Here is a 25,745-nt window from a genome sequence, read left to right on the forward strand (position 1 = left end):
TTCTTTTTTTCTTGTCCTAGTCAGCTTGTCCTAGTCACAACCAAGCAAAGTAAAATTTTTCATTTTGTGATATGCTTCAACAAAAAAAAAAAATTCATACCACTTTGTAACTTATTTGTTGTTGGAGGAGTAGAGGAGGTTCAAAAAAACCATTAGAATTTTGTGAGAGCACTTATGGGGATTTATGGAGGAAGAATTGTTGGTTGGAATTCCATTATATGGAAGGAATGTGATTAGTTGGGAAGGTTATAAAATGTCATTACATCTAAGCAATTATGGAGGGTTAAATACAAAGTAAATTTTGAGGGTTAAATACATGGTATGTCTTCAAAATCTAGTTGGCAAATTTTCTTTTTTTCTTGTCCTAGCCAGCTTGTCCTAGTCACAACCAAGCTGTTTTGTAATATAGATGGTGGGTTGAAGTCTTTTGAGTTACTGGGCTTGGTGAGTTACAATTTTAATTTAGGCTGGGAACTAAAGGCACCTATTCATATAGTAAAGGAGCTCATATTTGGGATCGTGGGGGCATGGGCCTCCACGGGCCCCTATGTGGGCTCGCCCCTGCTGTCAAGATTATCTTCATTCACTCCCCTTTACTCTCATTGTGTGGACTCTGAAGATATAAAGAATTATACATCTACATAAAAATAAAAAGATAATCTGCTCCACACCCGTGGCGAGGACACGTAATGGCCAGTGGGGGCAAACACACCCTCACCCACCCAAAATATCACCCCAAATGTGAACCCATGCCCCCAAACCCAACACTTTTAACACACGTTATACTCAAATAATTAACTAACTACTAACTCACTTATTACTTCTCCATGCCAAATTGTTTCTCACTTTAGAACTTACCCGCCAGTCGCCACCAGTTATACCACCCCAGGCCCAGAGCTACATCCATCTTTAGCTTGCTCAAATTCCAACTCTTGGGACCAAATTTTTATTACACCTCAAACAAAAGAGAAGAGTAGAAGATAAACAGTGGTAAAGAAACCCTTTGCCAGCGATATCGATAATGATCAAGAGAGGTAAAAAAAAGAGTAAGATCGAGAGGGATAGAAGGAGAATCGTCTAATTAAGATTAAGATTAGAGATCTTCATATTAAGAGAGAGATATATAACAATAACACCCGTTAGTACAGAGACCTTTTGCCGCAAACAACAGAGAAATTAGGAGATACCGTTTCTCTCACTCTACATCTCTCTACCTCTCTGTCGCCAGCATAGGAAACCTTTGTGTCATGACATTTTTTTAACTTGTGTATAGAAGTAATGTGGGGACTAAAATATCTTAATTTTTGCGAAGGGATGGTTATGAATGAGAGGACTTGTTTTGGTGTCCGCATTTATCACTTTTCGATAACTTTTAACCCCAACATCCTAGTATATTTTGTTGACATATGACTTTTTTTATGTACGGACTATTGTTACTAGAACGTGTGCCCAAAACAAAAATTTTCTAGTCTCGACATCTTTTTCTTTTTCTCTAGTATGATTTTTCGATAACTTTTAACCCCAACATCCTAGTATATTTTGTTGACATATGATTTTTTTTTATGTACGGACTATTGTTACTAAAACGTAAAGCGAGGAAGTTCCAGTCTACCAGAAGGTCTTCTTCGCCATGGCTCAGCTGATGCAGCAGGCGCATAAACGTGTGGGCCCACGTCCACGCGTGCCCACACCCTATTTGGTCATAATAGTAGTTTATTTAGTAGAGGAGAATTTACTTTAATTTGATATTTCTTTAATTTTAAGTTCTATGTTTGAGTAGTTTATTATTTTAGGAATCCTAGTTTGAGTCTATCTAGGAAGGTTTATTATCTTATAAAAGGAGATCTAGTCTATGTTATTATTGACCTTGAAGAGAAAAACCATTGAAGTTATTAAGAATTTTAGTTTATTTTATCGTTTCTTACAGTTTTCTTTAATTATTATTAGTTTATTTTATTGTTCTTTAATTATTCCGTTGCGTCTACATCAAGTGGTATTCAGAGACATTTTTTTTAACCAATCACAATGGTTAATCCTACCGTTCCTACTACAACAATCAAAGAGAAGATACCAACTTTTGCCTCCGAATGGGACAACATCAACAAGAAGTTATCCTCGGTTACAAAATTGGAAGAAGCTTTCGAAAATTACAAGAAGGAAAATATGGAAAAATTCGATCAAGTCAATGATTCCATCATGAAGTTATCTAAACAACTCGAAGGCATATGTAAGTATCCCTCTTCTACCACCAATCCTTCATCTACTACTTCCATTCAAACATCATCACCACAACCACTCCCAACCACAACACCAATTTCAATTCCCCTATTTGGTCAACCTATCACTAGCCCATGCCCGACAACATTCCTCCCACCGATTCACATCAACACTACATCACCACTCTCACCAGTTTTCCCATTAACATACATAAACCCTACAACCATTCCGACCACACCACCTTTTTCCTTCAACGACCAACAAACATCAAACCAACCCGAATCGTTCTCCCACCACTCTACTACCAACCCGAGTATAACCCAACCATACCCCTTTCAAACACCTCGGCAATATTATTCACCAAACACCATTCCACTCGAAACCCACCACCAAAGCCGCAACCCCGAACCCTCAAAAACCAACATGGAAACACCCATTCGCCAACACTCTCATGCCGTCTCTCCACATCTCACGCCAAATCGAGGAACATCTTCTTCTAACCAACGAACCGATAGTCACCACCCCTTCCATCACCACGAACTGGAAAACGTAACCCACCATGCCCATCAATTTACCGATAGCTACCCACCTACCCGAACCGGTGATCCACCGACCCACCGACTACCCGCCTTCCTCTCATAATCGAGACATAGGTTTCCCCTTGAACCATAACCAAAACCGAGAAGACCTTCATGACCAACCCCGACAGCACCTAATTGAACCCGACTACTCCCCTTACCATCATGAAACCCGTCCACCAAACCGACCACACCTTTATGAACCGACTAGAACCAAAAACCGTCTCACCTTTCAAGAACCAAATCATAACGGGTCCATGCAACGTAACCGTTTTACTCATCCACGTCCCAAGTATAACGCACCCGACGACTATCACCTAGAGGATGATCACGATTCTCCACCAACTTCTTATACGTACCGTGTCCGAATGGACGTCCCGGCGTATGACGGTTCCATCAACATTGAAAACTTTTTGGATTATATAGCTCGATTGGAAATCTTCTTTGATGTTATGCAGGTATATTGACAAGAACAGGTTAGATGTGTCACTGGATATCTTTCAAAAACAACTTTAACATGGTGGAAACAAGAATCTGAACAAAGACGGTTATCAAATCTTCCTCCCATATCTTCGTGGTCTGAACTTAAGCCACTTATGATGGCCCGTTTCCTCCCTCCCGATTATGAAAATCAGTTATGTCTGAAATATCTTCTTTGTCGTCAAGGACGACGTTCAGTTGAGGAATATGCCTCCGAATTTCAGCGTTTAAGTACTAGGCTTAATCTACCCGATAGTGAATCCATGAAATTGGAAAAATTTAAAGATGGCCTTCGAGGTGACATTAAGGATCTTGTCAACCTTCGTCCTTTCTCTTCCGTCTCGGAATGTATTAGTGTGGCTCGTTCTTTTGAATCAGATTCTCGATCTATTTACAGGGGGAACTACAATCGTACTAATTATATTCGACAACCTACAGATGATACTGATCTTTCTAAACAAACGGATGACAGACCTAAGATTGTTCCTGAAAATCCTTACAAAAAACAACCTCCAGGTAAGTGTTTTCGTTGCTTTAAGACAGGTCACTATTCTAATAATTGCCCGTTACGTGGTAAGGCAAATTTAGTGGAAAAACAGGATTACTTGGATGAGGAGACCGATCATGTCAATATTGACCCGGATTCAGGTGACCGTGTTATGTTAGTCACTCGTCGGGTACTTTTTACTCCTCTTGAACATGACCATTCTCAACGGAAAAATTTATTTGTTACACGAGGAACAGTCTCGAACAAAGTTTGTACGATTGTTATTGATAATGGGTGTGTGGAGAATTTGATTTCTTCCAAACTTGTGGCTTACTTGGGTATTCCTACTATTCCAAAACCACACCCTTGTCATACTGCTTGGATTCAATCCGGTACTGCTACCCGTGTTGATCGAATGTGTACCTTTTCCCTCTCTATTGGCTCTTTCTATTTATCTGACATTACTTGTGATGTTACCGATATGGATCTTTGTCATATTATTTTGGGACGACCTTGGCAGTCAGATGTGGATGCTATTTACAAGGGTCGTTTGAACGTGTATGAGTTTCCATGGATGAAGAAGATTATCACTTTGTTGCCGATTGCGAAAGGATCTGATGAACTTGCCTCCATCCTACAATCGGTTCGAGACGAACCTTCTGGGGAACAGGGTGCTGATGCAGGCGCATAAACGTGTGGGCCCACGTCCACGCGTGCCCACACTCTATTTGGTCATAATAGTAGTTTATTTAGTAGAGGAGAAGTTACTTTAATTTGATATTTCTTTAATTTTAAGTTTCTATGTTTGAGTAGTTTATTATTTTAGGAATCCTAGTTTGAGTCTATGTAGGAAGGTTTATTATCTTATAAAAGGAGATCTAGTCTATGTTATTATTGACCTTGAAGAGAAAAACCATTGAAGTTATTAAGAATTTTAGTTTATTTTATCGTTTCTTACAGTTTTCTTTAATTATTCTTAGTTTATTTTATTGTTCTTTAATTATTCCGTTGCGTCTACATCATCAGCTCTCGCTTAGAGAGAGGAAATTGAGAGAGAGAGAGAGAGAAAACGTGAGTTTGACGGAGATGGGAAGTTTCGTTTTCCGTATTAATTGTTAAAATTACAAGAGTGTCCTTCGTTATGATTTGAGGGTTTGGTAGGTTTGGATGCAGGTGTGCAACTATCCCCAAAATAGAGTTGGAACCAAAACAAAGTTTTCCATTCTTAGTAAAACGAATTCTAGTCTCTATATGAAATGAGTTTCACAAGAAAGAATATGATGTCGAACTCCATTGTTCTTGTCTTTGGAAACTAGACGAATAATTGATCGATCATTTACCTTATCTTGTGCCCCTTATGATATGTCACTGGATGGCATATGAGTTTTCATGTCATTAGTGGACTTAGTAACGTATGCTCTCTTGATTTTATGGTTGATGGTTAAAAGTTATCAAGCCTAACCAGCTAACCTAGAAAATCTTTCATTATTGGTATTAATATCAATGACATAGGCCACTTGATTAGACAAAAATGCTAAAACGTTTCAGGAAAAGGTTAATTCTCATGATCAAAATAGTCAAGCTATATACTGAATCGTCTGATGGTTTGTCAACAACAATTGAGTCAGACGTGGAGGTTTACAAAACCACTTGTGTGAACCATCACGGTACATCCACCACATGTCGGCCAAAATCAAATCGCAATTAAAATGGACCGTTGAAACTTTCAGTTTTTCGGAAGAGAACGAAACATTTAACTGTCAATATGTGCTTCCCATCCAAATTATTCTTTGACATTTTGGAAGCTCTATCTCTTTATACGGACGCGGCTTTGAGCATAACGTTTGGTGTCTGGGGGCATCTAACCCCCCACCTCTTTCTCTCTCATGCGGAGAAGCTATCCGAAATTGTGACTGCTAACAACCCTTGTTAGTAAAATTCTTATTTCTCATTTCCTCCTACAACCACTAGTCCACTACCACTGACCGAATAACACTTTCGACCACAACGACCACTTTCTTTTTCTCTCTCTAACCAGTCGACTGAAATCTTAGGCAGGGTTCAGTAGGAAATCGCTTCTGGACCCCTACGGATTCAGTATGCTAAATCCATGAAGTTTCAGTTCGAAGGCGATGGATTGGAGACCTACAGTCTCCGTCAACTTAACCAAGAGAGAAAGATATGAAAATGTATGACTTCTACTCTTATTGAGGTTGGGGATTGTATCTATAATTACAACTATGAGATACAAGATACAAGTATGATCGCATAGATATTAAAGTTACAAGATGTTAGACGTTGAATACTTGTGTGGTTGGAGTTAGAGATACACAAGGATGTGTATCCACTATTATTCCCCTCAGACGGAACGTCAATGTAATTTTAAAAAAGGCATGTGCAATTGATTGATAAGATAAGAAGGGGTACTGCGGTGCTAAAGGTTCCATGTCAAAATGATTTTGATAAATGACTTTGATGCAACATAACTAAACTAGTTTCGTTAAGGTGATGAATTTTCCATTCGACCACCTATTTCATTGAGAGGTATAAGGACAAAAATTGTTACAAAAACCATGATGTGAATAATGTTTTTAAGAGAAGTGAACTCGCCTCTCCTGTCACTTTGAATAATTTTCTAAGTGGTCTAGAATTAGTACTTCTCCACTAAAAAATTGAAGTTTTACAAGCAAGTGTAAATCTGAGACCTTTGTGTTAAAATATATAACCGCCTAATGATTTATAGCAAAATCAATCATCATAACTATAATTAACTAAAGTTAGAAGAAACTAGAGATGAATCCTGTAGGTCACCCCTGAATCTTGAAAATAGGAGAAGGAAAGGAAGAAGAACAAAAAATGTACGAGTAATTCTTTTGGACGAAGGATATTTAAAAAATTTCCACCAATAATTTTTTTTTTATTTGTGAAACATTTCAATGCCTTGATGCCAAAAATAATTCGAGAAACTAGCCGTTTTATTTATAAAAAAATGGAAACGGTCGTTTAATATTTTTCAAATTCAAAGACAATTTGAATATAAACCATTTCAAGAGCTACTTACTACTCATTTCAGTTCAAATTTCTTCGAGAGAGAAAAATAGAGAGAAGAAAAAATTAAGATTCTCAAACCCTAGCTAACTTCCTCAACAACAATGGCGGACAAGAGAGATAAAGAAGAGAAGAAAATCCCTGTTTTTACAGTTCTGAAGAACGGCCGTGTTGTCAAGAATATCTTTCTCCTTGACAATCCATCGCCACTTTCTAGATTTGAATCGATTCAATCTGAAGAAGAAGAAAATGGCAATGATTCTCAAAAGAACGAGAAAGAAGAGGAAGAAGTGATTTTGATTGTCGGTCGTCATCCAGATTGTAATATCATGTTAGAGCATCCAAGTATTAGTCGGTTTCATCTTCAGATCTACTCAAAACCTTCATCTCAGAGACTCTCAGTCATCGATCTGTCATCAGGTAATTATTACTCTCTTTCAAAAATGAGGAATTCTCTATTTAGGGTTTAAGAAGGCATTCGCTTCAATTCTTTGATTATTTTTGTTATAATTTCTTGTTTTAGCTCATGGAACGTGGATTTCTGATCGAAAGATTGAACCTAAAGTTCGAATAGATCTAAATGAAGGTGATACGATTAGGTTAGGTGCTTCAACTAGGGTTTATAAGTTACATTGGATTCCTCTGCATCGTGCACTAGATGCTGAAAATCCATTTATATCACCAAATCTGGAAAGTCTGTTACCAATTGAAGAGAACGATGAAGAAGAAGAAGAAGAACAGATTGAAGAAAATAATGAGGTGAGAATTGCGTTTTTATCTTTTACATTTTGAAATTTTTGAGAAGAACAAGTAGATGGCTTTACTTTGATTATTCAAAACCTAAAAAAAAAAACTAAATTCTGATGACTTAGATTGATTGATTTTTGTTGTTTACAGATGGAGAATCAAATTCAACTCACTAGGGAACAGAAACAGATCCCATCAGCACCACCAATGCCAGAAAACATGAATTCTTCATTCATCAATGAAGAAGAAGAAGAAGAGGTGGATGAAGTACTTTTTGTGGTGCCACTGATAGAAGAAGATGAAAAGAAGAGTCCATCGACAAGGCTAGAGTTCTGCTCTGGATCACTCCATTCGGAATTTGCGAACTCCTTAGTCATGGACGGAGAGAGAATACTAGTGGATGCTAGTAATCAACTGGTTGACAAAGAAAACCAGAATACACCATCTCCTGTTGACATTAATATACTGTCTGAAATTGAAAACCAAGAAAGCCTGCCGATGAAATCGAAAACAAAGTCAAACACACCAAATATTTGGTCGAGAAGAGGCAAATCAGCTACCTCGATTCAAATTCAAACAGGTAGGAGCAAAGCTAAGAATGCTGAAGTTAGTAGTACCAAAGTAATAGATGAGGAAGTAGTTTCTAGAGTTCTTTTTTCAGGTTCAGATGGAGAAGAGGAAGACGAAATCTTTACTCCGAATAAGGAGAATGTAACCCCAAGATCTGTACTTGGGAAAAAGTTAATGAAAAAGGAGGATGGGCTATCAGAGATTGAGATTCAAAACTATTCAGGAACAAGTTCAAAGTTTAGGAGTAGAGTACAGGATATGGAGTTAAGTAGTTCTAAAGTAATGGAGGAGAAAGTTGTTTCTAAGGTTCTGTTCTCTGATGCATATCAAGAAGATGAAGGAGAAATGTTCACTCCTGATAAGGAGAATTTTACTCCAAGACCTGTACTTGGGAAGAAATCACCAACAAGTAGGTTAGAAGAAATACAGGATCAAAAGTATTCGAGATCTGCAACTTCCGATGTGATTGGGAAGCTGAATTTCGATGAGGAATGTGGAGAAACTGAGGAAGAAGTGTTCACTCCCGATAAGGAAAATTTCACCCCAAGGCTGGTCCTTGGAATGAAATCAATGAAAAAGGGAAGGTCAAAGAGAACGGATTCAGGATCATCCATTTCAGAGGTTGGAAATGGAGTTACCGACGAAGAAATTATCACCCCAGATAAAGAGAATTTCACACCAAGGCCTGTACTTGGAGTGAAATCAATAAAGAGGTGTGGGTTAGAGGAAAGGAAGAAACAAAATTGTTCAGGATCATTGGCTTCGAAGGTGAAAACAAGTCCGTCGTCCGAGCAAGAGGAGAGTCAATTCTATGGTTCAGATAAAGAGAATTTGACACCAGTGGCTCTCCTTTATTCGAAATCAAAGAAAACTAGTACTAGAGATCCAGTAAGATCGGAAGCAGAGAGAATTAGAGACAAGAGACAACAAGGAAGGGTTCCTTTTCAATCTCTTCTATCACCAAACTCCATCACTAAGAGCAAGTCAGAGTTTTATGTTCCTAATGTTGCTACAACCACTACTACGATGACTAGCCATTCTGTCAATTTTAGCCAAACTATTGAGAAGAACACGGTTTCTTCTCTTCATGTAAGTTCTAGGTGCAAATGTCAGACTTTTTTTCATCTAATACATTTGGCAAGAAGAATTGTCATAACTAAAGATTGTATCCGTTTTCTTTGAACTGCAGAACAAGTCATGCGAGGAGGCTAATAGAAGGTGGAACTTGGTGGTGGATGCCAGTTGCCTTCTAAACAAAGACTCTTTGAAGTCATTGAAGCTACTTCAAGGACTTAAAGGAACTCATCTCATTATACCGCGAATGGGTAAGTTAAGTCGAGTTGCCTTCTAAGTTGAGTCAATTCTTCTTTTGTATCGTCAATTATCCTTGATCTAAAATTTCTCTGACAAACTAGCTAGGGAGTTCTCCAGACAACAATGATAATTCGATTTAATCCTGAGTTCTTATAGTACTGATGAATCCTCTAGTAACTAATTGGTGTCTTCTTACTCTAATCATATTTGCAGTTATAAGGGAACTGGATAGTCTCAACAGACGCAATAACCTGTTTAGAAGAACTACTGAGGTTTCTGCTGCTTCTATATTGGAATGGATAGAAGAGTGCATGGTTAAAACAAGTTGGTGGATTCATGTCCAAAACTCACTGGAGGAGAGTATGCCAGTCGCACCAACTCCTCCCGCTTCTCCACACTCACTACAAAGTGAAGGAAGCAGCGACTCCTTTGCTAGATCAGTTCCATTTTCTCCATTTGGGAGTTTGATGGAGATTGTTTCTCCAACAGCACAAGACCATATCCTCGAATGCGCTCTTCTTTTCAAGCGACTTAGGAACAATGAGCGCATTGTCCTTCTTACTAACAGTTTAGCTCTGAAGATTAAGGCCATGGCAGAGGTATGTTCCTAAACTATAACTTCAATTATTTTTCGTGTCACTGCTAAGTAGGCAAACCTTAACACGAGTAAAGAACCAAAAAGACGATGTACAATAGAAGCACAAACATATCTCCAAGAGGAATCCTAGTTTTGTTGTTTATGAGCAAAAGAAACCCACACACGGCTTCATCAAGATAAACGATTGACAGACCTGATATATCATCTTTTAACCTAGTCTGTCAACGCTCCTAAACATATCAAAATAGAATCTGACTTGTTTTTCTCGTCTTCTTGATCATATGTCACTCTTACTTAGAGAGATAACATGGACATAATATAATCTACTTGTGGTCTTAATAACATAAAGGCGAAATATTCCAGTTCACTCTAGTTTCATAGTTTCACTTTCATCATCCTTATGTCAAGTTTCTTGGTGTTTTTTTAGGGATTAATGTGTGAGACAGCAGAAGATTTCCGAGAGAGTCTAGTAAACCCTTACTCGCCAAGGTTCATGTGGGCAGAGAGCACTCCAAGAGGACCAACTTGGTCATGCTTGGATGAGGGAGCAGTACTAAGAGAGAACAAATATTACCAATTCTTCCCTGTAAAGAAGACAAAAGCTATTGAAGGTGCAAAAGGTTTGAAGCTCATTCTGCTCCATAATTCCTCTCATTATGGTCAGATAAACACAGTCAATTGAATACGCCCATCAGATCGAGATATTGAGATATCCACGTCTGCCCAGAAATCTTGGATGTGAATGTGAATCACAAGGATATATAGATAGACATATACTACTTACAATTGTTCTTAACTTGTTCTATCCTTTGGAACAATGAAAATGTGAAACTTGAGTTCCTTTGGTGGCTTATACTTGTTGGCCCATATTTTGGTTTACAACTTCTTGTTTCCACTCTTATGGCTATAATAAATAAATTTTCTATTTTCTTTTGTTAACAAGATTTCTTTGTTAGTAGCTTCCTTTATATGCACACGATTATGATCTGAGTAGGTAGAAATAATACTCCGACTGTGAAATATACATGCGATGTGATGGGGACAACATTTAAGCACACGATAGATAATTGAAATCAAAACCTTCTCAATTATTCATATATTTTCCTTGTTCTTAATTCATGTCAAATTCCACTTGTACAAAAATACTTTGGAATGGATTTTGCTCCCACTCTTGGTTGAGTATAAAAAAAACTCGGAACTGGTCTTGCTCTCACTCTTGGTTGAGTATCAAAAAAATCTGGTATCGTGTGCGATCATTGTGGCACCTGCAGTGGCCGATGAGGTTTCGGTGCTGAAAAACACAAATAGATAAGTTAATATAGATTTCGTTTAGAAAGAACCGCTTTTTTAGATTTAACTACGATTTCAAGATCATGAATATGATGATATTTTGCATATTTTGTAATAACAGTAAGCAAAACAGTATTTCGAAAGTAAAACATTTAAAGTTTCGATCATGGGATAGAAGTATATACCATTGGGGTTTCCTTGTTCATAAAAGGTTCGAAAAAGAGAAATAGCTTCTGATGCCATTATTCCTCCTCTACATGTAAAACCCTTCTTCGGAGGACAAGTCCCAGCACTGTCGAAAAGAGAAAAAAATACTCAAAATGTATAAAAGAAATTCAAAAAAGCAACATTACCGATAATACGGTTCTTTAAAAGTGAACTGAGTTTATCAACATTAGTACCTGGGTAGATGTCCAGTGCTTGAATGCAACGACAAAATTGATCCGCACCCGCCAAATTTGTCGTTACCACAACCATAATATACAGCCCTTATTCCTTTAAATGAACGAGAAAACAAAATTTAGAAAAATATTGAATTTTGTTTCACGAACAATTGAAACTATGAGTAATTGGTGGAATATGATCGAACGAGCATACCAAGTATCGATAATGCAGCTGCACACATTATACATGGTTCACATGTAACATAAAGTTCACATCTTGAAAATTTCTCGGCTACTTCTATCTTTGAAAGTCTAATCTTTTGCCATTTCTCAAGGAGAAAATCAATTGCTTCCATCTCTGCATGCCTTGAAGCCTGTATATTTGTCAATTCATCCAAAATGGTCTATAAAAACAGTCTGAGAGAGAGAGAGAGGCGATAAACAACTTCACACCAATTTTCATGACTAATTATATATCATTTTTCAAGTCCTCCGTTAGTTTGTCACAGGAAAAATAAATAAATATAGAACTTACATTTCGTGTCTCATTAGTTCGGTTCCTTCCTGAGGCGATGACTTTTTCGTCTTCAACTATTATACAACTGAACCAAAAAATCAATAATAGGCAAATAAGATGTCGGTATATGTAGAAGTACATGAAATAAATTATCAACAACGATGGGCTTACCCAACAGGGACTTCTTGACTGTCCAAGGCAAGCTTTGCCTGTCAAACTCAAAAAGCGGATCAAGCAACAAAAAGGATCAGTGTTCCTGATACACAATATATATTGTAGATTGGAGTAATTAATGATTAGAACCTAGAAGACTAATAATAACAGCACATAACCAATTTGATTGGAGCAACCTTTTTGCTTCTTGGACTCATATCGACTCATATGGGACTAGAAAAGAAATTTTTATTTACAATACTTGCAAACCCATATGGAACTCGGACAGGTGAGAATGGACACAATCTACAGTCACACCCAAACAAAGAATATTTCTGTCGCTATACCACTTATAAGGAATTTCTCAAGCCCATTATTATAAACTACTTTGTCAGCTATGTGGTTCTCATATTCGAGCTCTATTCAACGATGAAAATTGGGTCGTTATCTACTATTTGTAGAACATCTATTGTTTTACGTCCAAACAAAGGGCGAGACGGTTACTTGAGAGCCACACCAGTGGCTCCTTTCGGTCAAACCCTTTGATAGGTTTACTTGAGGAATGCATTTCACTTCCTCATTGGCTATATTCTTTCTCAAGTAACACCTAATTGTATCTATATTATATATAAGGAATATATTTACAGTTATACAATTATTACCAGGAGGAAAAAAAATCAAATTTGAAGGGACTGGGAAGTTACGGATTGTCTGTTTCATTATTAAGATTCTTAAGTCACAAGAGATGGTACAAATTACCTGCTCTATTGCAAGCTCCATAAAAGCAAGAGTCAACGATGAATTCTCCTCCAGTAAAGCCATTTGAAAGTAGTAGAAGAGAGGACTTAATCAGGGGCGGAGCCAGAATTTCAACTTAAAAGAGGAATTTCATCAAACAGTTGGGGTATAACCTAAACCATTGAATCACAATTCTCAAAGAGACTCTGATAAATTTCTTGATGAACTTCTTAAAAGGAAAGCAAATATCTAAAACCTGAGGAATAACTAAAACCCTCACCAGAAATCCTTGAGAGATAAAGTGGAGATTAAAGATAAACCCTCACCAGAAGAACTACTTGCTCACTTCACTTCCTTTGCTTGGCTCCTCCTCCTTCCTGTTGTCGTTGATATGAGTAGTTGAAACAATGGTTCGAGTTCACTATTCAACTCAAGTAAGAGATAACTTAGAAATAGTACAAGAACACAATAGAAAATCATGAACATTCATTGATTTGAGTGAAAGATTAAATCAGAGATCAATTTTTTTACTTCATTCAAGATCCAATGGTCAAATTACAAGTAAGGTATTCCTATAATTTAAATTTCGATTTCAACAAACTTAGAATCAACCCACTCTGTTATGAGGAGTGGTTAATGTGTAAATGTCTTTGTCATATCCATTGTTGTTACTAATTCCAGTAGGCAATGATGAAATAAACATACAGAGAATTATCCACAAACAACTAACAAGATTAAAGCAGTACCTAGAAAAACCCTAAATATAAAGCAGTCATTTTTCACCTCAACAAAAACCCTAAATAGAAAAAACCCTAAAAGGAAAAGTACTAAAATTTTACCTTACCAAATCTTCTGAAATTTGTGAAGATATGGCAAGAAAAGAAACTCCGTGTTCGTTGAAGACATATTATAGAAAATCACCTTGAATTCTTGGATTTGAGTATTTTTTAGAGAGAGTGAGAAGGAGAGAGCAATCTGCTTATTGGGGGTTCTATCGACAGAGAGAAGAGAGAGCGAGATGCTGTTTGGGAGTGGCTTCTGTGTTGTTTGATTTGATCTGGACCGTTGGTATCCTCAACGGTCGAGATCATATTTTTGTTGAGGGACCTAAAGCTAAACATGCTTAAATTTTAGACCTAAGAGTAATACTTCTAAAATTAGAGGGGGTCCGTGGTCTGAAAGTTTCTCCGTCAGGTGGCGTTCTATGATTTGTTCGCTTTCACCTCTTCGCTCCACAGCATTGTTGTAGTTGAAACTCCTCCTTTCCTACCGGTCCCAATTTTTTTTTTTTACAAAAAAACCCTCTCACTGGTCGGTATTTCACCTTAACACCCCTGGGTTGACGGAATCCGTCATCTCGCTGGGCACCTATGCAATCTTAACATCACGTAGGCCAAGCCACTGACAATATCGATAACTGATGTGCAAAGTTGGGCTTAAGTCACCGAAAATCGGATCTAAGTTGAGTGCAACTCGTCTCTAAAGGTGAAGATCTGATAGTCCCACATCTCTTAAGGGAGAGCCCGAAGTCTTGGTTGTAAGTGTCATCTCACTGATCTTTGTATGTGTCAAGGCCTTTTAGATGGGATCTTTCCCAAGAGCAACAACATCAACCGAACTTGACTTGCACATGAGTGACAAAAGTGGAAATTTTCGTAGGTAATTACTGAGGCTTGGTCGTCACTAATGATATTAAAGCTAAGAACTTGTTTATGAGAGTGGGATGATGTGATAGTCTCACATTGTTTACGAGATTGTCTTTAGTCTAGTCTATATATGTCAAACTCGATATTAGTTATGGTTGAAGCATTTTTATAGGCCTGAACCTGATAGATCTGTCACCTGAACAAACTTTGTACTTGTTGGGTTTTAGTTCAGACCTTCACGAAATTAACGATTTATTTTCAAGTCCTCTCTATTTCTCTCTCTCGATGACTTTTTCCACACTCGATTTACTGATTCTTATTTAAGTTTGGAGTAGGTTTACTTTCTTGCCTTTTTTTTTAATTATTTTTCTTGTTTTTTTTTGTTGTTAAAAGTATTTTCCCGATCATTAGAGCATGTAAAGAGGAGACCTAGTTCTCAAGGTTATGCAACTCAGGAACTTGTTTCACAATCTTAGGTAAGTCGTCTTCTTCCTCAACCAAACCAACTTTCAAATTACTTCTCAACAATCTCTCTCTCTCTCTCTCTCTCTCTCTCTCTCTCTCTCTCTCTCTCTCTAACTTTTGTAGTACAAGCAAAGAAAAAAAGCTCATCATCAAATACCCTTTTCTTCCCTAGCTATCTATCCATTCAAAACCTTATGATATCTCTCTCTCTAAACCAAGACTCTAGTCTCATGGAAGCTCAAGAACCCACTTCTGATTTTGATCAGAGTAGTACTACAAATAAGAATCTCTCTTCCATTGTCGACACATCTCGTCCTTTTCGCTCTGTTAAAGAAGCCGTAGCAATCTTTGACGAACGTCTTCTAGCCGGAGTATTTTTCTCCCCTCATCCTTTCACCACCATTGGTACCAAACAAGAAACACCAACTCCACCAAAACCACCAATTCTACCTCAATTGCTATCATCTTCATTACCTTCAACAAACACTGAACATGAAAAACAAATAATACCTAAAGAAGATAGTGCTAGTACATTTGGTGTGAAAAATATGTTGAAGAAATTACAAGTTGAATTAGATGAGACTAAACATGAACTTAATCTACTAAAAGAAAGAGAAACCGAGACAGAGATTGCATTAGCTTCGCTTAATGCAGAGCTTCATAAGAACATGTCTAGGATGGCTGAGGCAGAGGCGGTGGCAGCGGGAGCAAACGCGGTGGTAGCCGGAGAGAAAGTACTGGTGCCACCCAAAAGAGGTGAGTTTTTACTTAAAGGAGGAAATTATAAGTATCATAGTCAAGATGAAGATGGTATGATTAGAGAAGAGATTATAAGTTCATCACCAATAATGAAGATGGGTTATGGGTATTCTTCATCATCTATAGCTGAAATTATGACTACTTTAGGAGAGAAAGATTATTTTGATGACATGGAGAAAGAAAAGAAGAAGAAAATGAAAATGTTAGTTAAGAAAAAGAAACCTATTGTTCCTTTAGTAGGAGATTGGTTTTCAAGAAAAAAGGATTCTTCCAAAAGCTTATATAATCCTCTTTATACTTCTTCTGACCCCATTTCTTTCAACTAACTCAACTTGGTGCAGGTAAATTTAAATTGGAATTTGGGGTTTTGGATTGACATTTGTTTTCTTTTATTGTAATATTAAGAGTTTGATATGGGTAAGTGATGTTTGTGATAAAATAATAAAAAAAATTCAAATGTTTTCCAAATTAATAACAAAAGTTAGAAACTAGTTTGTAACTTGCTATGTTTATTGTACAAAAGTCTTATTTGTAATTCTAAATTTCTTTTCTAAATATTCTATATCTTTTTAAAACCTAAAAAATTACAAGATATTTCTTTAGAATTATCATGTTCATAGTAAAACCTTTCGTTCTTGTTACAGTCACCGTCTTTAGGAGATAAAAACACAAAATTGTGATTGTGTGTATGATTGTCGGGAAAATTTTATATCAATAGTTAGACATGTATAAGGCAATGGAATTGCAACTGTTTGTACTTGGCCCATACAATCATTTTGGAAAACACATAAAATGTGACGCCTCAACCCCAAGCCCACAAAGGCTCCACGAGTCCACCTAAAGGTCTCGATACTTACTAACCTTGAGCTTATACCTATAGCATAGGCTATGGACGCTCTCTTGAGCGACGTGAGACTATCACAATTTACGGTATGAAACGAAACCTCACACCACGGTGGGTGGTGGCTAAGTGAAGACAAAATCGAGTAAGTGGGGGACTCACGGTGTCGGTGCATACTCTGGTTGGTAGGGTGAATATGTGTCTTCGCCAATACCATGACCTTTTGGGTTACTCGTGGAGCCATTGCCGATAACAAAACTCTGTAGCTGGGTCAAAAGAGGCAAAAACAAGGACAATATCAGCAAGTTCTAAAGCTTGTACCTTTGTATAAACAACATAATCAAACACAAATGACAAATCTAACCAACATTTAGATTAATCAACCAACCAACTAATCGAATAGCTATTGCCCATTGTTTATACAAATTTGGAAGTAGTCCACTTCCTTTGGTTGGTGAACCAAAATTTGTGGTGTTTAAAGCAATTTTAGCTTTGGTTATGGACTTCCAGGTAAATTATAGGTAAAATTTCAGACTTTTTAGAGAGAGAGAGAGAGAGAGAGAGAGCTTTGATATCTCCGCCCTGTTCGATATAATCAAGAGAGAGAGAGAGAGATTCCAAACAAATTTCCATTTCTTCTTCTTCTTCTTCAATTCTCAACCTCATTTTGCAGATCAAAATCCCATTAACAATGGCGGGTTTGATCCACATTGGAACTTCCTTCATTCCTTCATCTTCCTCCACACTCCTCAAACCAACTAAAATCAACCCTAACAATTCATCTTCCCTTTCTTCTACTTATCTTCGTAAAAACAATAAAACCCTAATTCAATCGAAAGTACGTGAGATCTTCATGCCAGCTTTAAGTTCAACAATGACTGAAGGTAAAATTGTTGCTTGGAACAAATCTGAAGGTGATAAACTTTCAAAAGGTGAAAGTGTTGTCGTTGTTGAATCTGATAAAGCTGATATGGATGTTGAAACATTTTATGATGGTTATTTAGCTGCTATCATGGTTGAAGAAGGTGGTGTTGCTGCTGTTGGATCTGCCATTGCTTATCTTGCTGAAACTCAAGATGAAATCTCTGAAGCTAAATCCAAAGCCAATTCTTCTTCTTCATCTTCTTCTTCTTCTGTTCCTGCTGCCCCTTCTACCGAATTAGTACCAGAAGAAACCCTAGAAACTACTCCAATTGCTTCTATTGCTGTTTCTACTCCTCCCCCAGTTATTGTTGCTTCTTCAATTCATCCAGCTTCTGATGGTGGAAAACGAATTGTTGCATCTCCATATGCAAAGAAATTGGCTAAGGAATTGAAGGTAGATTTGGGTTTAGTTGTTGGAACTGGTCCATCCGGCCGAATTGTTGCTAAAGATGTTGAATCTGCTGCTTCTGGTGCTGTTTCTGCTTCTTCTCCTGTTGTTGCAGATGCCAGTCCGAAATCGAAATCGAGTTCTTCATCTCCAGCTTCTCCAACCATTGAATTGGGTAGTGTTGTTCCATTTACAACAATGCAAGGTGCTGTTAGTAAAAATATGCTTGAGAGTCTAAATGTTCCAACTTTTAGAGTTGGATACACTATCACTACTGATGCCCTTGATGCATTATACAAAAAGGTTACATCTTTGAACTTTTTTTTGCTGATTATTTGTCTGAATCTAATGAGATTTTGATAATTTGAATATATGGGTAATCTCTGATCTTTCATTATTGTCATGATTTTGATTTGGGCAGTTCTAGTTTCAATTGTAGAGAGAACAACTAAAGTGATAATCATGATATATTCTTGTTGTTAAAATCTATGTTCAGATTAAGTCGAAAGGCGTCACGATGACTGCTTTACTTGCGAAGGCAACAGCACTTGCTTTGGCTAAACATCCAATTGTGAATTCTAGTTGTAGAGATGGTAAGAGCTTTACATACAACAGTAGCATCAATGTTGCAGTTGCAGTTGCTATTGATGGTGGATTGATTACTCCCGTTCTTCAAGATGCCGATAAGGTGATTATTGCATCTCTCTTGTTCCTTTTTATGTTGGTTGATATGAATTATTGCTAACATTCTATTCGAGAAATAGTCCCACATGGACAATGGGGAGTCTCACAACAAGAATATAATAACTAGGTCCTCTCCGCTCATTCTAATTGGTTTTAAGTTAGACGTCCACAAGCTTAACATTTGATCGTGTATACTTGATACTTTTGTTTTTCATTTAACTTGATTCGATTTTGTTGTAGGTTGACATCTATTCGTTGTCAAGGAAATGGAAGGAATTGGTCGACAAGGCCCGAGCAAAGCAGTTGCAACCTCATGAATACACCACAGGTATCCTTCTTTCTGCTACTGGGTTTTCTGTAGCTAAGCAAGATTCGTCTATTCATATTATTTAGTTACTTCTATCTTTAGGGGGTTCTCTTTTTCGTTTCTTCTTTCCACTTTTTGTCATCAAATTGTTATTTTCTCGAATAAGTTGTTTCATGTCATTTGAATGTTTTGAATTTTGCCTATTTGTGTTAGACTCCAATCATGTTTCAAACTCGAACTTTAAGTTAGAATAAGAATCTTAACTGTTCTGGGTGAGACCTTAGTAGTTAAGTCTCATATGTTGAAGAAACTGAATTGGATATTTCAAACACAGTTTAGTTTTTAAATTTAAACTCGCAAAAAGGAAAAGGTGTTGACATACCTATTTTGAAGATACTGCGCTAAACAGTGCTAGCTTTTCGATATTAAGATTATATTAAAGAGATGGGATTGGATACTGTCTTTCCACATGAATTTTTTTTCTGCTGCTTTATGTGCCCTTGTGAAATTAAGTTCTGATATTTGGTTGGCATGTTTGTCTCACCACAAGATCATCTTCACCAAAAATCGACCTTCCTGAAACTAGTAAGCCAATCTGTTGGTTCGAAATCGGTTATAAGGTAGACATCTATCTTGTCTGATGGAAGTTTTGGAATGGAGTAGTTTCGGTGAACATGATCTTCATGGCGAATTGGTGATAAGACCATCTTCACCAAAATCCTATCTTAAATCATCTCATGCGAGTGTTAAATCATAAAGTAATGTTGTGTCTGTCCATCCCGGGCTCTAATTGAAATATACAACCCCACTGTTTTGAATTTACAAGCTGTATGCATTTAGATAAAGAAACCTATGTTTGTGTTGATAAGACTACTTGTTAGTTTCTTGATATATTCTCAAGACATATTGTTTCCCTCTTCTCTTCAGGTACATTCACTCTATCAAACCTAGGCATGTTTGGGGTGGATCGATTTGATGCAATTCTACCTCCTGGAACGGTAAGTGATGAAACTCATAAACTTCTCCCCTAACTTTCACGACCACTTGCAAATCCGTATATTTATGACCCAACTATTTTTTTGTCTGAACCCATTAAATTGCGTTGGACTAATACAGGGTGCAATCATGGCTGTTGGAGCATCACAACCTGCTCTAGTTGGTACCAAGGATGGCCGAATTGGTGTAAAAAGCCAGATGCAGGTAAGCAAGAATAGCTATCGTGTGAGAATGTTAATCTATTAAAGAAATGGTGAATTGGTTGATTTAGCTGAGGTTTGTTTATACAGTTCTCATTTGACAGAAGAGAAAAGCCATCAATGTGGAACCATCTTTTCCATACTCTCCTAGCACATTATATCTGAGCCCAAGATACAATAAAATTTCTTAGAACCATTCAGACATTCTCTTGCCTGAAAACCTCCATTGTTTTCTGCAGGTGAACGTGACAGCAGATCATCGAGTGATATATGGTGCTGATCTTGCCTCATTTTTGCAAACTTTAGCGAAAATCATTGAAGACCCTAAAGATCTTACCCTCTAATTTAGCGCTCTCATTCTAGTTTGAAACCTGGATGTAATAAGATCTATCTCTGGTTTAGAAGCTAATTAGTTATTCAGTATGTATGAGTGGTACTGAGAATCCAAGTTTTGAAGCTAAATTGGTTCCCTTATTTTCACTTTTTCAATTTGCTTGGAACATTTGAAAGTTCAATTCATTTCTTACTTGGGTATTCTTTGTTGGAGAATATATTAGTGGTTGAGTTTGGTAAAGACTTGCTCCTGTGAAGAGGGTTTTGTGCTTGGTCTAACATGAAATTTTAGGATTAAATCAGGATCAGGCAGTTCCGGCTCACTATTCGTGTGTTAAGCACTCTTCATGTTCATCTGATACTGTAACCAATATTCATATCTCAGAGAGAAAAAAGATGACTACGAGCCGACAGTGGTGGTGATGGTAAACCAAGATAGAGATGACGAGGGGTGCTTCTGGGAAAAAAAATGGGGAGTCTCAGAATGAAAAATCTCATTATGCCCGGGCTAAACAAATCCAATTGAGTATTTCAGACTGCAGAATGCTAAGAGCATTTCCAATACAAGACTCAAATTGAAAAGTTTAACTATCACCCAAGATTTTATTAGAATTCCTTACAAAAAAAATTAAATTTGGATCTTAAGATTATTTTGCAGTACTTGATTATAAGATGTCTCGGAGGAATTTTTTTGACATTTCTATCCAGAATCTTAATTGTCGACTGAATATTAAAAACAAAACTACTCATCTCAAGAAATAACACCTAATAAGTTAGAAAATCATTCAACTATATTTCTACGCGGGATTCCATTTGTGTGGTTTTAGTTGTTCACAACATAATTAAAAAAAAACTTATTTTCAACTTAGTGAAACAATAAATAAACAAAACAAGGGATCTACGAAAAATATATAATTTTGTCTCATAACCTTCTTTCTTGTGCCCTATCACAGTCAACTACATATGCCAAAAACGATTCCAAGACAAATAGAGTATAAAACTTTCTTTCTTTTTTTCTTATCATAAACACTAGAGAAAGAGAAAGGTTCAAAAATCAAACCCATCCACAAAACTATCTACATCTTACCAATACTCAACTACTTAACAAATCTACAAATTATCTCATTCTTACCAAATACTTTGATACTAATAATAATCAAATATACCCATCTCATCAACAATTTTTCTTTTTTCGGTTTTAATATTCCTAAGATGCCTTAAAATTAGTGGCTCATTAGCTAATTAGTCGTCGCCATCGTCGTCGTCGTCGTCGTCATCATCATGCTATTGTTCTTTTCTTGAAGAAGAATGCCAGTAATGGAGGAGGACCACAGAGACCAGGTGTGTAGAAGTTGGCAACAGCTAGAGAGTCTCAAATAGGATAAGATAGGAAGGTAAGATGTCTATTACTAGTAGGATAAAATATAGTGATGATTTTATTCATGGCCCATATTTTTCTTCTACACAAAGATTGATGGCGTGTTTTCCTTTTCTACTTGTCTCAGTCTGATTTGTACGAAGCCGAGTCATCTAAGACTGACTTACTTCGGTCGGGCAACATTTTTTAATTTGAAATTGTCAACGGGTTATAGGGCCCGACCGTTTACATAAAAACGGTCGGGCAACATGGCACCATAGTCGTTTCATGTTATAGTAGACAACTAATGCTTTATTTGGAGATATTTTAGGTCCGACTATCTTTCTTTTAAATGAACCTCCTAAAATGATTGAAGTCAACAAAGCAAACAGACTGAGACAATATAATATCGGAAATGCTTAAAAAGTATAAATAAAAGTATATCCTATAGTGAATGGAAAAAATCGTTTCGACAAAATCGTTACCTGAAACTTGACTTTGAGAAGCAATTGTTGAAAAAGGTAGCATGGGAACTATCTTCTTGAACCTGAATGGTTTGGAAAACTAGGAGGAAGATTAAAGTAGACTAGAAGTTGCAAGTTAACATGTAAAAACGAGAGCGAAATCTCAAGCTGTACTGTTTTTTCAGAACAGTATCGGCCGATTAATTCAGGTCGGCCCTTGGTGACTCGGGGATCAGGTGTAGTGGATTTACATCCCAACTCTAGAAATTTTAATTAGAGCACTGAACCAAAACCAAAATGGCATTAAAAAGACAAATGGAATATAAGAGAGCAAGTAAATCGAACAAATGACAGGAAACACTTCAGAAACCACGGCAAATAGAAGATTTTATTGTCTAATATAATTTCCCGACATGTGAAAGAGTAAATCTTATTGGAAGCGATATGAACAATACATGAAAACCAGAAGATAAAGAAGATTTTAGTTTGTAAGTAGTAACACATCACCACAATATCTTTACATTCATAACTTCTAAGTGATCGGCCATTTTGAAGATGCATCTTTGGTGCGCGTGCATATCAGGGAAGATTTCGAAGGAGAGGTAGCTCCTCGACTTCGAGTTGGAATTTTGAAAGGAACGAGACCTTACTTAAAAAGGAATAACAGAGAAAGATAGTACCCGAACTTGCTCCGATAGACCCAAGACTATGAGTTCATCGATTTGACCGGGATCCTGTAAAAGTGGTAGTAGTAGTTGTAGTCGTCTACCATCTTCGGATTAACTTCTAACTAGGCATTTGCAGTTGCGTTGATGCTCCGAAAGTTCCTGCCAAGTATGAAGTTTTAAAGGAATTTCGAATTATAGTTTTTTTTTAGAACGGGTGATCCATTAATCATAGAAGTTCAGGCCACTACAAACAAAGAAGAAGAAAGGCCCAAACAGAAAAAGAGTACCATAATGCAATTACATCAAGTAATGAAGTTAACTTGAAAGCTAAAAAGTAGTCGGAGTCGTTAGGGAGGAGCTAACCAAATGATTATGGTGTTTATTATGCTTCCCAAATTGATTAATACCTGAATTTGATTTTGTAGGAACTTGACATATTCAACTGCTTCATCTAACATGTCTGCTGTATTCGTTTGCTGCAAACAACAACCATGAAATAAGAAAATTGAGATCATAGTTGGAAATGAAACCGAAGCCAAATAATTAATCAGCTCCAAAATATTTGATAAACGTAAAGAAATTTCAATCTCAGTGTGATGAAAGACTAATGAAAACTTCAAATCTAACATGTTGGAGTAGTTTCACTAGAGTGGAAAGACATCGAATACTACAAATTGCTAAACTAGAGTGAATTGACACCAAATCCTAAAATCCACCATATTTTAACAAAAAATTTCATCGAAAGCGATGGGCATGAAAGCGTTGGGCAGTCTTGACCTCCTCGCCCCCAAAGGCTAGCTCAGGAGGCGAGGCTTCCCCTCACACCTATATATAAACTGATTACCTTCGACTTCCACAACCGAGGTGGAATCATCTTAACACTCTCCCCCTCACGTATCGGATTTTGACTCCGATAAACTATTGAGCTGAGTCGTGTAAGTGTTAGGTGGTCTTAGGCCTCTCTCACCCTAGAAAAAACAAGCTCTATTGGTGAGGCTTCCCCCCTTCTACGATTAATGTGGGATTATCCTAGCATGAAGTACAAAGTAAAATTAAAAAGTATTTTAGTACTATAACTTTCATTCAATTCAAATCGGTTACCTTGTCCATGTTTGGTACAAGATCTTGAAGCTTCCTTATCCGGTCACTGATTCGAGTTCTTCTAACCTAATCAACATAAACAATAGCTATGAACACTTATCAGACCTAGATTGATAAAACCCTAAATTAAATTCATTGTAGATTCAAAACTCAATCCAAAACTTACTCTTTCTGCAATACTACGAGGATGGGTTGCACAGCCACGTTTAGCCCTAACTCTACAAGGAACTGAATCCTCAAAAATCTTCTCCATCTCCATATCAGCAAAACTTGAAAACTCACTTTGCTCTGCTTTCTGCAAAATCCACCATAAGAACATGGGTTTGAATTCAGTCCAATAAAATCCCAAACACAAACCAAATACTAGAACTGATTGATACCCATTTTGGTAGACAAATAAACTCAAAATGGGCTGTGATTATTACCATTGAAGGTGAATTTTTTCTTGGTTCTTGATGAAATTCAGAACCTCTAGACCTCTTATTATTTGGAAACTCAAGAGAAGAAGATAAATAATCAAAATTCCCAGAACCTCCAAAGTTTGGTAAATAGTCATCTGACCCAACTCCTGAAAGTGAAGTGAGACTTGCTAGAATTTCAGCTGGAGAACTATTTTGTCTTAGAAAACCTAACTCAGTTGTACCATCAGTAAAGAAGTTGTTCTGTGAGGAAGAATAGTTATTTAAGTTTCTAAGCTTGGGAAGTTGAGGAGGTAAGTTATGATTTTGAGGTGGTGGTGGTGGTAGTGGTGGTGCTGGTGGTGATGGTAGTATTGGTGGTGGTGGGTTTTCAATTTCAGGTTGTATTAATGTATCTAACCATGTTGATGGAGCTGACCAAAACCTTGTAAGACCACCTCTATTAGATTCATTTCCACCACCACCACCACCACCACCATTAAAACCCATCTGTTGTGGTTGTTTTCCTGATTGTTGTTGCTGCATCAGTGTCTGTGATTTATGATTTTTCTCTCTCTAACTTGGGTTTTTGATTGATTCAGAAATAAATCATAAAGTTCTCAAAAAAGTTATTTTTTTTTCTGGTCTTTCTCCAGTGCTTTACAAGATCAGTACACAAGAGTGGGGGCAGATTTTATTATTTAAAGCCTTGGAAATATTTCTCAACTCTGGAGTGTCATCTCAAACTTCTTGTCTGTTGGGTAGCTTGTAATGATTATCAAGCCACATTGAAGGGTAAATTATCCACCAAGAAATGTTACTACTTCTAACAACTTTGTGTTACACCCTCTTGATCGATAATGGCATGCACTACTTTGACATATAGAAATCTTGGCAGACTGACATATCTTACTGACGAAATTTAAATTATATCACGCTTAGGCGTTTGTGTCTGTTCGTAATTGTAAGTGAAATATTGTTGTGTAAGTAACTTAAAGTATGCCAAAATTTTGCTGGATCAGTTTCGCACTACAGTAGGAACGTTTAGACAAATAATGTTGCACCAGACATAGATTGATGCATGCCTCAAAACC

The 25,745-nt window shown here is 37.0% G+C and overlaps 5 protein-coding genes across 15 annotated transcripts; 3 read left to right on the plus strand and 2 right to left on the minus strand.

The window, feature by feature from the left end:
* The first annotated feature begins 6,659 nt into the window (after positions 1-6,659).
* On the plus strand, positions 6,660-10,981 carry LOC147534990 (forkhead-associated (FHA) domain-containing protein). Its single transcript, XM_086648469.1, has 6 exons — positions 6,660-7,230; positions 7,334-7,569; positions 7,708-9,216; positions 9,317-9,452; positions 9,655-10,040; positions 10,467-10,981. The coding sequence occupies exons 1-6, from the start codon at positions 6,915-6,917 to the stop codon at positions 10,719-10,721; spliced, it is 2,838 nt and encodes a 945-aa protein (XP_086504595.1). The 5' UTR covers positions 6,660-6,914; the 3' UTR covers positions 10,722-10,981.
* Positions 10,982-11,103: 122 nt separating this feature from the next.
* Positions 11,104-14,116, minus strand: EMB2191 (Cytidine/deoxycytidylate deaminase family protein). 9 transcript variants are annotated; one of them, XM_086648477.1, is made up of 9 exons: positions 14,042-14,116; positions 13,447-13,497; positions 13,142-13,293; positions 12,401-12,438; positions 12,248-12,314; positions 11,927-12,086; positions 11,731-11,824; positions 11,515-11,621; positions 11,104-11,330 (listed from the first exon to the last, which is right to left on the minus strand). In XM_086648477.1, exons 3-9 carry the CDS (start codon positions 13,202-13,204, stop codon positions 11,293-11,295), a joined length of 567 nt encoding a protein of 188 aa, XP_086504603.1. In that variant the 5' UTR covers positions 13,205-13,293; positions 13,447-13,497; positions 14,042-14,116; the 3' UTR covers positions 11,104-11,292. The 9 variants fall into 9 exon arrangements, with proteins under 9 accessions (XP_086504603.1, XP_086504601.1, XP_086504602.1 ...); XM_086648475.1 differs by having other exon boundaries at positions 13,401-13,497; XM_086648476.1 differs by having other exon boundaries at positions 13,965-14,116.
* Positions 14,117-15,408: 1,292 nt separating this feature from the next.
* LOC147534992 (WEB family protein) lies at positions 15,409-16,545 on the plus strand. The gene has a single exon (XM_086648481.1). The coding sequence runs from the start codon at positions 15,426-15,428 to the stop codon at positions 16,314-16,316; it is 891 nt and encodes a 296-aa protein (XP_086504607.1). The 5' UTR covers positions 15,409-15,425; the 3' UTR covers positions 16,317-16,545.
* A 306-nt stretch (positions 16,546-16,851) lies between these two features.
* Positions 16,852-20,864, plus strand: EMB3003 (2-oxoacid dehydrogenases acyltransferase family protein). The gene is made up of 6 exons (XM_086648480.1): positions 16,852-18,446; positions 18,640-18,831; positions 19,068-19,155; positions 20,062-20,132; positions 20,251-20,334; positions 20,570-20,864. Exons 1-6 carry the CDS (start codon positions 17,523-17,525, stop codon positions 20,672-20,674), a joined length of 1,464 nt encoding a protein of 487 aa, XP_086504606.1. The 5' UTR covers positions 16,852-17,522; the 3' UTR covers positions 20,675-20,864.
* Positions 20,865-21,653: 789 nt separating this feature from the next.
* On the minus strand, positions 21,654-25,448 carry LOC147534994 (transcription factor bHLH80-like). Of its 3 annotated transcripts, none has more exons than XR_015227756.1 (6): positions 24,679-25,438; positions 24,420-24,548; positions 24,254-24,319; positions 23,560-23,628; positions 22,506-23,311; positions 21,654-22,025 (listed from the first exon to the last, which is right to left on the minus strand). XR_015227756.1 is itself a non-coding variant. In XM_086648482.1 (5 exons), the coding sequence occupies exons 1-5, from the start codon at positions 25,195-25,197 to the stop codon at positions 23,264-23,266; spliced, it is 831 nt and encodes a 276-aa protein (XP_086504608.1). In that variant the 5' UTR covers positions 25,198-25,448; the 3' UTR covers positions 21,654-23,263. The 3 variants fall into 3 exon arrangements, 1 of the variants encoding a protein (XP_086504608.1); XR_015227755.1 differs by having other exon boundaries at positions 21,654-22,034; XM_086648482.1 differs by having other exon boundaries at positions 21,654-23,311; positions 24,679-25,448.
* Between the last annotated feature and the right edge of the window lie 297 nt (positions 25,449-25,745).

Source organism: Eschscholzia californica, unplaced genomic scaffold (assembly GCF_041429995.1).
Source record: "Eschscholzia californica isolate CP2 unplaced genomic scaffold, dmEscCali1.0.p SCAF_6, whole genome shotgun sequence".
Classification (NCBI taxonomy): domain Eukaryota; kingdom Viridiplantae; phylum Streptophyta; class Magnoliopsida; order Ranunculales; family Papaveraceae; genus Eschscholzia; species Eschscholzia californica.

What these genes read in the sequence shown, in the direction of transcription:
- LOC147534990 (XM_086648469.1), top strand. Translation starts at nt 6,915, where the DNA reads ATGGCGGACAAGAGAGATAAAGAAGAGAAGAAAATCCCTGTTTTTACA. An exon ending in ACACGGTTTCTTCTCTTCAT is followed by an intron (nt 9,217 to 9,316) that starts GTAAGTTCTAGG and finishes TTTGAACTGCAG; the next exon opens with AACAAGTCATGCGAGGAGGC. An exon ending in AGATTAAGGCCATGGCAGAG is followed by an intron (nt 10,041 to 10,466) that starts GTATGTTCCTAA and finishes GTGTTTTTTTAG; the next exon opens with GGATTAATGTGTGAGACAGC.
- EMB2191 (XM_086648477.1), bottom strand. Translation starts at nt 13,204, where the DNA reads ATGGCTTTACTGGAGGAGAATTCATCGTTGACTCTTGCTTTTATGGAG. An exon ending in AGTCAAGAAGTCCCTGTTGG is followed by an intron (nt 12,315 to 12,400) that starts GTAAGCCCATCG and finishes TTTTTGGTTCAG; the next exon opens with TTGTATAATAGTTGAAGACG. An exon ending in GAACTAATGAGACACGAAAT is followed by an intron (nt 12,087 to 12,247) that starts GTAAGTTCTATA and finishes ACAAATATACAG; the next exon opens with GCTTCAAGGCATGCAGAGAT.
- LOC147534992 (XM_086648481.1), top strand. Translation starts at nt 15,426, where the DNA reads ATGATATCTCTCTCTCTAAACCAAGACTCTAGTCTCATGGAAGCTCAA.
- EMB3003 (XM_086648480.1), top strand. Translation starts at nt 17,523, where the DNA reads ATGGCGGGTTTGATCCACATTGGAACTTCCTTCATTCCTTCATCTTCC. An exon ending in ACCTCATGAATACACCACAG is followed by an intron (nt 19,156 to 20,061) that starts GTATCCTTCTTT and finishes TCTTCTCTTCAG; the next exon opens with GTACATTCACTCTATCAAAC. An exon ending in GTGTAAAAAGCCAGATGCAG is followed by an intron (nt 20,335 to 20,569) that starts GTAAGCAAGAAT and finishes TGTTTTCTGCAG; the next exon opens with GTGAACGTGACAGCAGATCA.
- LOC147534994 (XM_086648482.1), bottom strand. Translation starts at nt 25,197, where the DNA reads ATGCAGCAACAACAATCAGGAAAACAACCACAACAGATGGGTTTTAAT. An exon ending in GAAAAAATTCACCTTCAATG is followed by an intron (nt 24,549 to 24,678) that starts GTAATAATCACA and finishes TGGATTTTGCAG; the next exon opens with AAAGCAGAGCAAAGTGAGTT. An exon ending in CTCGTAGTATTGCAGAAAGA is followed by an intron (nt 24,320 to 24,419) that starts GTAAGTTTTGGA and finishes TATGTTGATTAG; the next exon opens with GTTAGAAGAACTCGAATCAG.